The sequence below is a fragment of the Trichomycterus rosablanca genome, chromosome 12 (assembly GCF_030014385.1).
Source record: "Trichomycterus rosablanca isolate fTriRos1 chromosome 12, fTriRos1.hap1, whole genome shotgun sequence".
NCBI classification, from domain to species: Eukaryota; Metazoa; Chordata; class Actinopteri; order Siluriformes; family Trichomycteridae; genus Trichomycterus; species Trichomycterus rosablanca.
Genome location: NC_085999.1, coordinates 21231173 through 21247040, shown reverse-complemented (window position 1 = coordinate 21247040; position 15868 = coordinate 21231173). Strand labels below are relative to the sequence as shown.

General features: G+C 39.6%; 1 protein-coding gene across 1 annotated transcript in view; it reads right to left on the bottom strand.

Annotated features, from left to right (window-relative positions):
• Nucleotides 1–273: 273 nt before the first annotated feature.
• Nucleotides 274–15868, bottom strand: part of mpc2b (mitochondrial pyruvate carrier 2b) — a 28828-nt gene continuing 13233 nt past the window's right edge. The window contains exons 3-6 of the mRNA XM_063005836.1: nucleotides 8218–8258; nucleotides 4572–4656; nucleotides 4371–4482; nucleotides 274–712 (exon numbers count right to left, since the gene is read on the bottom strand). Coding sequence (XP_062861906.1) covers nucleotides 667–712; nucleotides 4371–4482; nucleotides 4572–4656; nucleotides 8218–8258 — 284 coding nt within the window. The 3' untranslated portion in view covers nucleotides 274–666. The remainder of the gene's footprint in view (nucleotides 713–4370; nucleotides 4483–4571; nucleotides 4657–8217; nucleotides 8259–15868) is intronic.

Genomic DNA, 15868 nt, shown 5'->3' with positions numbered 1-15868 from the left:
ACAGTGAGTATAGAAACAAGGAGGTTGTTTTAATGTTATTGCTCATCAGTGTATTTGCCCTTTGGTGTAAATAAGTAAGTTTACATGGTGTTGAACTGTAATGGGTTGATATTCTGTCCAGGGTGTAATCATGCCTTGCAAGATTGGGGAATATAAATAAATAAAATAACACAAATCAGTTAGCCTAGTTTAAAAACAAAATAAAAACAATAGCAATTCATTTTAAATGTTAAATAACTGATTTTGATCTGTACTGAAAAATAATTAATGCCATAGATTCCCAGCAACTTTAATGATATGATTTTAGCAAACTAAAAGTAAAATCTGAAAATTCCACAAATGCTTAGTAAATATTTCCTATGGAATACAAGTGATGTTTACAGTATGTAGCCCAATAAAAAGAACTATGGAAAGCATCTTCCATATAAAGCACTAGGTACATTAAATGAATACTATTACATGTAATTTAACAAGTAACATGTTGTGCGTTTACTGACTAAGTCTTTAAAATCACATTTAGGATATTCAAAAGATGGCATGAAATAATATGCTAGACACAATTCTTTAAAGTTACATAATTGCTAAAAAAGACAACATTTTCTGGGGATAAGGCTCAGCTGGGAATCCCTTTGTAACCCAAGAAATGACACTGATGTGTCAGTGGAATCAAGCCTCTGCAGCTTTCTTCTTTGCCTTTTCCTCTTGATTGTACCTGAAGAAGTAAGTAAATATTAGGATTTGTGAGTTAGTGAGTTAATATTAATAAATATCAACTTTATGATTTACAGTGTCGTTAAAAACATCATAAACAGGTTTAAATGAAAAAGTACAACCCCAAATTAATAAAATTTGGGAAAGTATGGAAACTGCAAATTAAAGGGATATTTAATTATTCTTCTGGTCAATTTCATTTGGTAATATACGTACATCCATTGCCAAAAAATGGATGAGGGGAAATTTAAGGCTAACACTGAGGTTTAGAAAATATATGGGCGCCCAGCGGGATATTTCGCTAGCACACCAGCACTGAGATTCTGAACTCCTCGGTTTAAATATCGGTGTTGCCATCGGTCGGCTGGGCGCCATCTGGCGGGCATAATTGGCAGTGCCTGCAGTAGATACTAATTGGCCACCATATCTGCAGGGTTGGGGCCAGACTATGTGTGGTTGGGTGGGTGGGTCTTCATACGCTGTGTAAGGACCCTGATTGGTGGAAGAGACTCCTGTGCAGAATAGACCACTGAGGTCATCCGTCATTCTGTAGTCCTCGTTATGCCCATATTTGGAGACCCGGGTCAAAGCCCGATTTCCTGTGCCAAAAATGAATGGGGTTTTAAAAAATCGGCTCTAACGCATCCTGTGCTAAATAAAAACGTTATTTACGCTATACGTTTTGTATAGCACGCTATTTAGCACGCTATCCTGTGCTAAATAAAAACGTTATTTACGCTATACGTTTTGTCCTATGTACATTTTTCTCCTGTACATCACTGGATCCTCTGAATTACGAGGTTGTTAAAGGATCATAATATTAATAATGCTACACGAAAGCTAATGCTACTGTGCATTAATTAGACGTCACTGAACTACAATGAGCAGCCCGCAATACCTCCAGTTTGGTGACTGCAACCAAAGGCGTAACACCCAACCATCCTTGCTTTCTACTTTAATGTAGCTAGCTACTAAAAATCTAAACTAAAACTTGTGAATATCACTCCACTGTTACACTGATGAATCACGCTGCTTTGTGCGGTTATTTAAGAGACTTCCAGTCTAGTGACGTCAATTCAGTGCGCAGTAGCACTAGCTTACATGTAGCAATATTCATATTTCGACTCATAATTCAGAGGATCCAGTGATAATAGACAGAAGAATCTCCATAAAACAAAACGTAACAGCTTTGGAACATTTTTTATGACTACAGGATGCGAGAGAGGCAATTTTCGAAATCTCCATTCATTTTTCCCATTAAAAATTTTTCTTAGACCCCGGTTACCAAATATGGGCATAATAACATGGCGTGGACTACAAAATGACAACGTGACTTCAGTGGTCTATGCAGGAGTGAGAAGAGGAGGGCTGTGCACGTGTTGAAAGAGGCGTGTACAGCGGCGTGCTCTCCTCGTCATGATTTGGGGGGATGTAGATTATGCATATGGTGATGGTTTAGGGTATAATATTCAATGTTCTGTTTGCTGTTATTTGCAATTGTGTATTGAGAGGAGGGTGGCTGTGGGGGATGTTGTTCTTTATATAGAATGATGTTCCTCCAGATGTCCTGGTGGTATTTGAAGTTTTTACTGGTATGTTAGCATCCGATGGTATCTGGGTTTCCTGGAGGCAGATGGATTGATGAGTACTGTTAGTCTTTGGAGCTCAATAAAGTTTGCCCCGAGTTCTCAACAGTTCAATTGTATTATTCATTATCTTTGTGCGAGATCTATTTCTGTTTTTTGGGGAAAAGCTACAGTTTCTAGCAGAACCATCTTCCTTTATTTCAATGTCCTTGGATGTATCTGTTTTCTGTATGTTGCAGTCTGATTTAGTTTGTGGTTGGCGGTTCTCTGATTTTGATTATTTTGGCTGTGAGGGCATGACTAGACTTTGTTTTTTTTTGTTTTTTTTGAGGGGGTTGGATTTTTAGTTGTGTTGATAAGATGTGGATTTTCTCTTTTCAGTTTGGCAGCTACTTAAGTTGTTTTTACTATTTCTGTAAAGTTTTTTGCCAATTTGAATTTCGGAGAGTCAGTCACCTGATTTTTGGCCCTGGCCTGGCTGATCTTTTTGGTACATTTAATTTTGTGAATTTCCATCTTTTTCATTCATGCTGGACAGGTTCTGCCTGAAGCTTCATGGACCTCCTCTCCACAGTTACAACAGGTTAGGACACTTCTTCACATGGCTAATCCATGCCCAGACTTTTGAAATTTATAACATCTTGTGGGGTTTGGGATGTAGAGGTCCACATCCACCCTTGCATATCCAATCATGAGTTTGCTAAGGAGTATTGCTCTAGTGAATGTCATAATGTAGGTGTTGGTTCTTACGATTTTGTCTTGTCTTTAAATCATGATTCGTTTTACACTGTTTACTTTTTGGGGCATCACCTCCTTTGTTAATTCCCCCTTGTGCATGTCTTTTAGCTTGAGGCCACAGATGACTCCCCTGCAGCTGTTTAGAGCAGGATGAAGGAAAGTCTTTATGCTGATGTTTGCAAAGAGTTTTTATGCCGTCAGCTTGGACTCTCTTAAGGCATTCTATTAAGATTTACCCCAAGCGTAGCTTTTTGGCACATTTAATGGTGCCTGCTATAGCCATAATGCCTTTTTGAATAGCAAAAGGTGATCATTTGGTTAGAACCAAGTCAGCCTGTGTCAATTTCGTAATCACAAATTTAGGCCAGCTGTTGATCAATCCAAAGGGGTTTAATTCGGTTGTCAGATCTGGGTCATTCTCACAGTCCAGTGTGTTTGGGGTTGTGTTTAGTGTCAATATTTGTAGGGTTTCATCTTCATCATTCTTACCCCCCACAACAAGCCCAACTAAGGGATACACGGTGCTCCGGACCTTCAGAAGTTGCATATCAGGGCTACAAGGATGATATACTAGACACACCAGATGTTTTTGCCATTCGGGTGACCCTAAGCCAGTGCCTTTTATGGATCTCAGGTTGTAATGAGATACAACCTAAAGCATGTCCTGACCAGCCATTGTCCTAGAGCATGTCCTGACCTCTTCCAAACCTTCCCTTTATGTAAAATCAGGGCCAAAGTGCTTTGTTGGGGACATGACAGCTGCAGCCAGCACTCCCGCCAAACACCAAGATGCCTTTCTATTTTTTGGTTTAACACCATGTTAACACATTGGTAACATTTATGGCAGGATAACTTTTTTTTTTAATAGATCAAGTCATAGTCTTTCTTGTTTCGTTTTTCTTTTGTCTATCTTTATATGTGAGTTTTATATTCGTGAATGATTGGTTGATTGGGGTCATGCTCATTGTAAGTGCTTTCGACAGTGGGCAGGAGTAAGCAAGGGAACTTACAACTACTGGCAAGTATGCAGCCCCATACAGCAAAAGGTCTGATGCACTGTTTGTTGTGACACATATAGCTCATCACCAGATTTTAAACTATCCACTGCCATCAATGTGTCTTGGCCACCCAACAACCTGACAGCGGTTTAAGGCTTGATGCCTCTTTATGCTGCTGCATTCAACACGTTACAACAGGAACAACATTAAATATATCCCTGATCCTGATAATGTATACCCGTTACAAAATAGGCTTTCTCATGAAAATTTTTTGTGGGGTGGACCTAATGTTTTGGTCATCTGTGTCAAATTTGATAGTAATGTAATGACAACTTACTTCCATATCCGAAAGAGTTGAGATCCACCTGCACCTCCAACAAAAAAGTTGACAGCAAAGAGATTCCAGTTTTTAGGTATAATAACTAGTGAATACCTGGACCAAATAAGACCTACAAACATGGAAGCAATCATTAAGGTGTGCAAACCATGCAACTGTATTCCAAAAAACAACTGTCTGCAATTTGTAAAAACACTTTACCTGTGGCAGTCAGCACAGCAGACTGGGATGTACTGAGTTTTTCAGCTGGTCTGGTCATATCTGCTAAGCCAGCAAACACCAGACCCTGAGGTAAAATAGATAAAAACCGTAGAAAAAAATGGAACTTCAGAACTTTTCACAGCTATGTGTAAGAATGTTTAGGAAAAATACAGGGGTTGGACAATGAAACTGAAACACCTGGTTTTAGACCACAATAATTTATTAGTATGGTGTAGGGCCTCCTTTTGCGGCCAATACAGCGTCAATTCGTCTTGGAAATGACATATACAAGTCCTGCACAGTGGTCAGAGGGATTTTAAGCCATTCTTCTTGCAGGATAGTGGCCAGGTCACTACGTGATGCTGGTGGAGGAAAACGTTTCCTGACTCGCTTCTCCAAAACACCCCAAAGTGGCTCAATAATATTTAGATCTGGTGACTGTGCAGGCCATGGGAGATGTTCAACTTCACTTTCATGTTCATCAAACCAATCTTTCACTAGTCTTGCTGTGTGTATTGGTGCATTGTCATCCTGATACACGGCACCGCCTTCAGGATACAATGTTTGAACCATTGGATGCACATGGTCCTCCAGAATGGTTCGGTAGTCCTTGGCAGTGACGCGCCCATCTAGCACAAGTATTGGGCCAAGGGAATGCCATGATATGGCAGCCCAAACCATCACTGATCCACCCCCATGCTTCACTCTGGGCATGCAACAGTCTGGGTGGTACGCTTCTTTGGGGCTTCTCCACACCGTAACTCTCCCGGATGTGGGGAAAACAGTAAAGGTGGACTCATCAGAGAACAATACATGTTTCACATTGTCCACAGCCCAAGATTTGCGCTCCTTGCACCATTGAAACCGACGTTTGGCATTGGCACAAGTGACCAGATGCGCCAGCAAGACGTGCACCAACAATTTGTCCTCTTTTGAACTCTGGTATGTCACCCATAATGTTGTGTGCATTGCAATATTTTGAGCAAAACTGTGCTCTTACCCTGCTAATTGAACCTTCACACTCTGCTCTTACTGGTGCAATGTGCAATTAATGAAGATTGGCCACCAGACTGGTCCAATTTAGCCATGAAACCTCCCACACTAAAATGACAGGTGTTTCAGTTTCATTGTCCAACCCCTGTATATTAGAAGAAGCTTTTGATCTACCATTGATAAATCAGAATTAGCACAAATAATAATAAAATATGTTATTAATATTAGTCTTTTTATAAACCTTTTGCAAAGTTAAGGGTATAGTGGACAACATTCAGTTGTGTTTTTACTATTTTAAATAAGGTGAAAATATGTGGTGATGACAATAAAACAATTATTAAAACAATGTGATCAAACAAAGCATCAAAGACTGAGATGGCTTGTTCACGTCTTCGGGCCCTCGAGCATTTATTTGCATTGTAATCACTTTCAAGTGTACGTTGCTTTGTTTCCTAAAAAGCCATAAAAAGCCTTTCCTGTTTCAGCATGACTGTACTCATGTGCACAAAGCAAGGTCCATACAGACATGAGTAAAATCTTGGTTTGAAAAAACTCAAATGGTCTTCACAAAGCCCTGCCCACATACCCACTTTACAGCATTAAGTGTAAAGCTTAAAGTTAGCAATTAAGGCTTTCTTGAACAACATCAGTGCCCAGCCAGCTCTTTCGCCTGAATGGGCACTAATTCTCACAGACATACTTTGAAGTCTTCTCAGAAGAGTGGATGTTATCACATAAATGTCACTGTATTTTACAGTTTTTCTCAAAACAGTAAACCCAAAACCCAAAATGTAAGCTACTTTCACAAAACCTCTGACTTGCCTTGTCTCTGACTTTTAAAAAACTGACTTTTAAAAATCCTTTTGCATGCAGAATCCAGGCTTGAAAAGATTCCACTCTAATGTCATCACATACTGCATCCATTGACTGGGTTTAGAAAGAGAGAGTATGGTGGAGGGCCTAGATTTATGAAATGGAGGTTATTGATAAACCACTCACATATGTTTTGACAACGGTAAAAGCTCACACTGTCCCAAACGACAACGTACACAGAATGCTATCTCAGCTCAGGATCCCCCTGCTCAAGTCCAAGCAAAGCGTCTAGTAGACCATCCAGAAATGTTAGATGTTTTGTGTTGTAGGGCTCTAATGTAACATGGTCAATGCAGAACCCCATTGCTGTTAATGGCCGCATACATTTTACATTTTCAGCATTTAGCAGACGCTTTTATCCAAAGCAACTTACAGTATACAGTTTAAGCAACTGAGAGTTAAGGGTCTTGCTCAAAGGCCCAACAGTGGCAACCTGGCAGTGGTGGAGTTTGAACCTGCAACCTTCTGCTTACCAGTCCAGTACCTTAACCACTAGGCTACCTCTTCTCCATCTCTTTGTGAGACTAAATCTAAACATTCATGGGGCCTCTCCATGGGTTTTAGTTTAAATGACACATCATGACAGACCTCATGTTGTTGTATACATGTGCTGCTTTACACAGAATACAGTATTTAATATGACTGCTTTTGTTCTTGGTCATCCTCATCTTTCTCTTCGCCACCACCTCTCCTCTTCTTCTTCTATTGTTGCCCTCCAATGCTAGTCACAATACAGCTCAGAAATGCCACACACATTTGAATTGACTTTTATCCTATTATCCTAACCTACTAATTTTAACCCTATTTACTAAAATGACACGTGTGCACAGTTTTTACTTGTAGTGTGTTAACGATGACAATAGTGTGTTTGTTGTGTTTAATCTTTGTGGCCTGAGTGTGCCATTTTGCATCAAAGTGCACTACCATGAGAAATGTGTGTTAGCATCATCCTTAAATGAATTTTGATGTTTTGTCTCACAATGGCAGTGCACACTCGAGGTCCAACAAACAACAATTTCACTGCACACAGAGTTGGTCTTTCCGTTGAATAAATCCATACGAATCTATTGTTGAAATGAACACATCCAATTTAGCATGGTTAGCTGCCATATTATACTAAGTTTGCACTAACTTGAAACTGACTCACAACCTACTTAACTAGTGGTTACTACACCATAAGCATAAGCAACTGTTTGCTATTAATAAGGCAAAGCCCTGAGTTTTTACCTTTATTGTATTTACTCTCACAAATAAGTGTGCCAGGCAAACATGCCCTATGTGCCAGCTGTGGCCCACATGCCATAGGTTGCTGACCCATAGGTTTCAGCACAGTGGCCTCAATAATGTTGAACTAAAAAAACCTTGGTACAACATTGAACCTTCCTAGAGGTTATCGCCTGTCCAAATTTGGCATATGAACTAAGGTTACTCAAAGAACTTAATAAAATGCAGAGATGGGAAAACCTGTTAGATGGACACCCATTACTGAAGCACTACTCAAATCAGGCCTTTGTGACAGAGTGTTATGGCTTCTCCAAGAAAACTTAGGGTTAGGTTAGCTGTAAGTGCTACCAAATGGGCTTCTACAAAGTACTGAATAAATGGTCTGAATCCTTTTATGGTATATGTTGTTGAGACATATTTTTTGCGTTTCAGCAATGTTTTAAATAACACCGCTTGAGGGTCAAGGAATCTGAATATTTTTTTATTTTACTGTAGGTCTATGTAGGTTGTACAACCAATTCAATCACTGTATAAAAAGAGCATCAGTAATACATACCCATTTAAACATGGGTGCCCAAAAGAAGACAGTCTTGGGACCTAGAGTAAAAAAAAAAAAAGAAATGAACAAATTCATACAAATATTATTTGTACATTACATTATCCTGCAAGGAAGAATCAATGACTGAAGCCAATAAATAGTATAAACTGTCATAGACAAGAGATAATTGATCTTTGACAGATGATGTAAAACCGAAGTGGATTGTGGGTTAACCGCTATTTTGGAGGTATTCAGTGGTCTGTTTTGTAATTAACCTGGAAAATTTTCTTTTGTTTGCTTTTTTCTTGATTATATGGTACAATCTTTCTTAAACATTAAACAGCTACAGCATTAAAATGCAATATGTACATTAATACAGTTGTAGTATTAATCCAATAATGTAAATACTTAGTTAAAGGATATAGTCAAGCCAGGACGTCTGCACACCACTTTCACCTTCTCCACATTTTATTACATTATAGACTCGTTCTATAATACTGTAGTTTGAGTTCATTTTTTGTCACAAAATTCTACACAACATAGCCCTCAATGACAAAGTAAAAGCAGGTTTTTGTGCTACTTTATTAAAAATCAAAATGTAAAATATCATATGTACACAAGTGTGCACACCCTTTGATATGACACCCAAAAGTGAGCTGAGGTGCATTTTGTTTTCACTGATACTGCTTGAGATGTTTCTACAATTTAATTGGAGTCCACCTGTGGTACATTCAATTAATTGGACATGATTGGGGATTGCCGACACCTGCCTATATAAGGTCCCACAGTTGACAGTGCATATCAGAGCAAACTCTTAGCCATAGGGTCAAAGGAATTATCTGCAGACCTCAGAAACAGGATTGTGTCAAGGCATAGATATGGAGAAGGGTATAGAAAAATTGCTGCAGCTTTACAGATCTCAAAGAGCACAGTGGCCTCCATCATTCATAAATGAAAGAAGTTTGGAACCACCAAAAATCTTCCTAGACCTGGTCGCCCGGCCAAACTGAGCGATCAAGGAAGACAGGCCTTGGCCAGGGAGGTAAGCAGGAACCCGAGGATCACTCTGACAGAGCTCCAGTGTATTCTTGTGGAGATGGGAGAACCTATCAGAAGATCAACCATCCAGGCAGCACTCCACAAATCATGCCTTTATGGTAGAGTGGCCAGACGGAAGCCACTCCTTAGTAAAAGGCACATTGACAGCCCGCTTGGAGTTTGCCAGAAGGCACCTAAAGGACTCTTAAACCATGAAAAACAAGATTCTCTGGTCTGATGAAACCAAAATTGTACTTTTTGGCCTAAATACCAAGAGTCACGTCTGGAGGAAACCAGGCACTGCTCATCACCTGGTTAATGCCATCCCTACAGTGGAGAATGGCAGCATCATGATGTGGGGATGTATTCAGCAGCGGGACTGGGGCGACTAGTCCTGATAGAGGGAAAGATAAATGCAGCTAAGTACTCTGAGGTCCTTGAAGAAAACCTGCTCCAGAGCGCTCTGGACCTCAGACTGGGCCGAAGGTTTACCTTCCAACATGACAACGACCCGAAGTACACAGCCAAGAGAAGAAAGGAGTGGCCTCAGAGAAAGTCTGTGAATGTCCTTTTCTTAAAACCTCTTAACTATAAAAGTAGCACATTAGTTAAGGAGGGATGGAAATGCCTCAGTGGACTCGAAAAGCTAATTTATGACAAAGTGAAGAAACATTTTCATGAGCAAAAGAGAAGTCAGTACTTTCAATCTAAAGGTTTTCTCTGTTAATAAAGAATAAAAAGCATAGACCAGCTACTATAAATGTCTACAGAACATGTGAGAAAATTAAGATGCTCACTAATAGATATACATTTAGCATGTTGCTGCACGATATCTAAGCCAAAACGTCAGTGCCACCCCCAGGTCAGCCATGCTACACAGAAGATAAAAATCCACCAGCATCAAATGATGGTCCCCACTTTGTATAGCTGGTTGAATCATTGAGACCAGATCTCAGACAGGCTCTGGTGACAGCTGTTAGACTTGGATCTAGATCCAAACCATGTTTCAGCATCAATACTTGCCCTTACAGCGAATAAATCTAACTTGGGTTCCAATCAGATGTTCTATAATCAGACAAAGGAGTGTTGTTACGGTCATAAATCAGTCATTATACAAAATGGTGTCATAGAAAACAGGCAGATAATCACAGAAAAAGCTTAAAGATGGAGAGTCAGGAAAAATCAACTAATTAAACCAATTTGCCTGGCCGATTCAGCCTATCTGTGTGCTATCAGTAAGGTATTTGAGAGCTGCCTTTTTGTTGATGTTCAAATTAAGACACATTTTTTTTTTCATTTCTTGTAGACACAGCGGCTCAAGTCACTACTCTTTTTTAGAAACAGTTTGTGTATCTTTAGGAATACCTTTAACAAACAAACATATCACAACTGAGGGAATAGGTAATGTTTGAATTTCCTTAACTCTATCTTTACCCATATCTGTTAAGGCCTAAAATAATTTCATGCCAGTTTTGGGTAGGAAAAGTTTAAAACATTTGTGGTATGGATTTTCTGAGGGAGCTGAACTGCTCTCTATCAATTTCTGCTGATTCTTGTGATTGGAACATTGCTCCTTTAAATGAGTTTGACTTGGCTGATCATATGATTTGGTCTGAAGATAAGGATGACTATGGGCTTTTGAATATGGAACCAATCATCCTCACAGGTCTCTAGCCTCTTTGCACTAAATGATATCCCATTAACAGTGAAGCTTTGCAAGGAATTTGGCCTATTATTGATCAGCTTGAGAAAAGAGGCATTTTGGTCAAAACACACAGTTTATCCACTAGTCCTTTATGGCCGATCTGTAAGGCTAATGGAACGTTGCGGCTATCGGTAGACTACAGAGTAGCCAATCAGCATATTGACAAGCTAACTCCATTGGTTGCTGACCTATCATCTTCAATGACATTCCCACTAAACACAGTGTTTTCTCTGTTATTAATATGGCCAATGGTTTTAGGTCAGTTCTGTTAGCAGCACAAAGCCTTGCTTTCACAGTAGGGGATGTGCAATACCAATGGACATGGCTGCCACAGGGGTTTCACAATAGCTCCACTATTTACTATCAGGTCCTCGGGAAACACCTCGCTCAGGCAGAGCACATTTTACAGTTATCTGTCATTATTCAGTATGTTGATGATGTTCTATTGAGTAGTGAGAATGAGGAAAAGATATGAGGGCACTTCTTGATTTTTTTGGCTAGCAAAGGACACAAGTCGTACAATATTTGGGACAATAGGTTACCCAGGATTCTAAAGGAATTTTGCCTGCTAGAAGCTCTGCAATTAATGCAATGACATTGACAACTACAGTGCACAAATTGCAAGCAAGGTCTATGCAAATTGCAAGGTATGTGTGTAATTACTGTAGATAGATTCTTATGCTGCTATTTCACAACCACTATCTGATCTACTCAAAGGGTTAACCCTGGACAATATGACCCTGTTGTACACACATATAACAGCACAACTGCTTTTGTGAAGCACAAGTCAGCCTTAGTATTTGCACCAGCTCTCAGTTGTGATCCAAACAAGCCTGTTTTTTTACATGAGGATTGCGGCTTCATGACATTCTGTCTAACTCAGGAGCATGGTGGTATACAACAACCAACAGCTTACCATTCAGCTCAATTACATGCTGTGGCATACGGAATGGGTCAGTGTTTAAGAGTGGTACAGACTACCTATTTTGCATTACTAACCATATAACCACAAACGCTAGAACAAACACTAATAGTCAAAGGTCCTCATTCCGTTTAGGCACTACTCAATAATGGTTGTGTTGTCAGTGACAGCCTCCAGATGCAGTTTTGACAGCTCCATGAACAACTCTTTCTTTTTTTACGATGTCTTCACTGACGTATGCTAATGAGGAAGGGGACGACCATGACTGAATTTAATTATCTAATCCTCATCCTGTTTTTAAAGATGCCCCTTTTGATAATCCTAATTTGATTCTTTTTACCGATGGTTCCTCAACCCACATTGATGGTCAACATAAATCTGGATGGGCAGTAACTGACAGCTATCAAACTTTAGCCAGCGGTAGTCTTCCTTCCTCTTACTCAGCTGAGCAGGCTGAGTTAGTGGCCCTTACTGAATGTAAACTTGGATCAGGCAAGATGTTTACACAGATTCCCGCTATGCATTTGGGGTGACCTATGACTTTGGGCACTTGTGGAGACATAGAGGTTTTCTGACAGCGCCTAGAACTTACCCAGCTACAAAGATACATTCTTTAGGCCACACTGGGGTGGCAAAGATGGTTAATCAATTTTCGCATTTCTGGTGGTATCCTAAATTTAGGAAACAATCTACAGTAGAACAGTTGTTTAAATTGTGTTGCTTATAATGAGTTAATGCTGAACCACAGATGCAAACTCCTGCCATTAAAACAGTGGCTCCTCCAGGTTCATTTAGCCATTTACAGGAAGAATATTTCTAAATAAGAAGGAAAACAAGATGTTTTAATTACAATGGTTAAATCTTCTCATTGGATTAAGGGCTACCCAACTTATACTGCCACACATACTGCTAAGATGCTAGTGCAGGAATTCATTCGCAGATGGGGCTCCCTGAGCAGATTGAGTCTGATCAAGGCACTCATTTCACTGGACAGGTAGTACATGCTGTATGTAAACTTTTGAAGGTAAACTGGAAACTTCACTGTCCATACAGTCCACAAGCCTCAGGGCAGGTACAGCGTACAAACCGTCTAATCAAGAAACGACTGACGAAACTCCACAGTCAGGGAGCAAAGTGGACTGCAGCCAGCAGTACTTTGTAAAGGGCAACAAGCAACAAAACTGTTTTCTTTGTTCAACAGACCTTTTATCATCGCCTCGTCTTTTCCATTTTCCTGCCATCATAATCCCCCTTCTACTTCTACCCCCCCCTTCCTAGAGTAGATAAAGCTACCCAAAAATATGTCAATTCAGACTTGTTGGTAAGCCAAGTTGCGCTCATACATCTGTATGTACACTATACTGCTTTAGACCCAGTCTCCTGACTCCTGTATGCCGAATTTCTAACACACCATTACAATAACAAAACCCATTTTGATGCTATATAGAACAGTTTGCATTTCCCGCACATTGGCCATTAATCTGCTTCTCCAGCTTATTATGTATTTTGCTGCTTCTTTCACTGTACCGCTGACAAAAACAATAGCACCTCAATGACATCACAGACACTAATCACACAGGACTAACAAAGACCAATAGCACATAAAGTAACTATATAAAACACTGGGAATGCCCCATGTCATAAAAATTGTGTGTGTTAGTCATGGATATCTTAAATGTTGAGGTAAGTCCTACATTACTGTGAATGAGTTTCGGCCCACCTTTCTTGCAGAATTGTTTTAATTTGGCTACATTATAAGGTTTTTGAGCTTGAACTACCCATTTAAGGTCTTGCCACACCAAAAACTTAATTTGGTTTCTTTTGAGCCGTTCAAAGTTAGACTTGATGTGTGCTTGTGATCATTGTCCTGCTGGATAGTTAACAGCACTGACTGGCAAGTGTTCTCTAAACTTGAAATCTTTAAAACTCTACACCCTTTCACGACAAATTTTTACCCTTAAACTCGATGTTTTCCTTAAACTTGACCTGCGTGCGAGAACTTGTTAGGCTCGCATAGCTCAAACTGCACAGCAAAACGAAGGGGTAAGCAATGTAAACAGCGTTAGTCACACATCCCAGTGCAATACTTACTAAGCATTTTCTCATGTTTTTGTGCAGTTTTTGCCCTTAATCTTTATCATGGCTCCTAAGAGAGTGAAAAGTGCTGAGCAGAAGAGGAAGATATTGGATTTTTAATGTAGTATTATTGTATTTTTAACTGTTTTTCCATTGTATTTCAGTGTTTATATTATATGTGTTATTTTCAGTGTATTATTATTATTATTTATTAAGATTTTAATGTTATGTTTTACACGCTTTGGTTATATTCAGGACAGGAAATTACACAAGGCTCATCAAGTCTTTAATGGGGGTGCCTATCCCAGCTTTTCAATGGGCTCAAGGCACACAGTAACACTCTGGACGGGGCGCCAGTCCATTGCAGGGCAGACACACACACACACACACACACACACACACACACACACACACACACACACACACACACACACCTATAGGGCAATTCAGTGTCTCCAATTAACCTGACTGCATGTTTTTGGACTGTGGGAGGAAACCGGAGCTCCTGGAGGAAACCCATACAGACACTATTTTCAGTGTGTAAGTGTCAAAAACAACCCCATTATTTTAAATTAGCCTAATTATGTAGTTCCACAGAACCATGGAATGCATTAACAGGTTTCCCAAAAATCCTTATGGGAAAAATGCCTTAAAAACTCAGTGTCTTTTAAACTTGACGCCACTCCCAGAACCAATTGACAAAGTTTCAAGGTACCCGCCATGCGAAAGCAAAGCAGCCCAGCCAGCCACACAACAACAACCATGTTTGATTGTTAGTACGGTGTTCTTATGGTGGAATTCAGTGTTAGCTTTACACCAGATGTATCAGGACTCATGTCACCCAAAAAGTTCCACCTTTGACTCATCAGTACACAGATTTATGCAGTTCTTTAGATGTTTTGGTTCTTTTGTAACTTCCTGGATGAGTTGTTATTGTTATCTTGGTAAAATTTTGGTAGGCCAGCCACTCACAAGTTCACTGGGGTTTTGATTTTTCTGCTTTGTGGATAATGGCCCTTACTGTGGTTCATTGGAGCTCCAGAGCTTAAGCAATGACTTAATACTAGGGCTGTCAAACGATTAACAATTTTAATCGTGATTAATCTCAGAATTTCATATAGTTAATCACGATTAATCACATAAAAAAAAATCTGTGTAAATGTTATAGAAAACAGGGATTTTTAAGTGAAATGTTACAATTAAAATGGTGAACACATTTTATGCTAAATGTACTTATGTTAAAAACTGCTGGGACAAGAGAAAACTGTAAGGGAGTTTTATTCACTCACATACTAGGTAGTAATACTATCCAGCAGAGACCCTTGACTTCGTATATATGTCAGATTGTAGGTTAAAATTTCTCCATCAGCAAACATTGTAGATCAGCGGTGCTTCAGGTGGGATAAGGCGTAGTTATTAACAGACTTTTCTGTGGTTGTATCGTGACAATGGTTTGATGGACGTTTCTACACGAAGTGAGTGTGTTTTGACCCTTTGGGGCTTCCATAGTTCATGGAATAGCATGCTTGGCTAACGACTCTAGCTGTCCGCTATTCGGTACCGTAACAGAAAAAGTAATAAAAGTGTTCTGCTCCCGACAACTTGTGAATTTACCTTGTATTTATTTCTTTATTAAGAAAGTGCATCATCACAACGCTCGGTTACATTTGAGAAACGCTGTCTTAATGAGAGATGCCGTGCACGGTCAAGTCTCAACATGAACTACGGATGACTCGCAGAGCCAAATAGAATTTGCGTTAACGGCACTATTTTTTTTAATCGCGTTAAATTGAGATCGCGTTAATGCGTTATTATCACGTTAACTTCGACAGCCCTACTTAATACCAATTGTAAATTCAATTGTCAATTGGTGATCTGTTGATGAAGATCTGAAACAATGAATTGTCACAAATTAGTTAAAACACAAG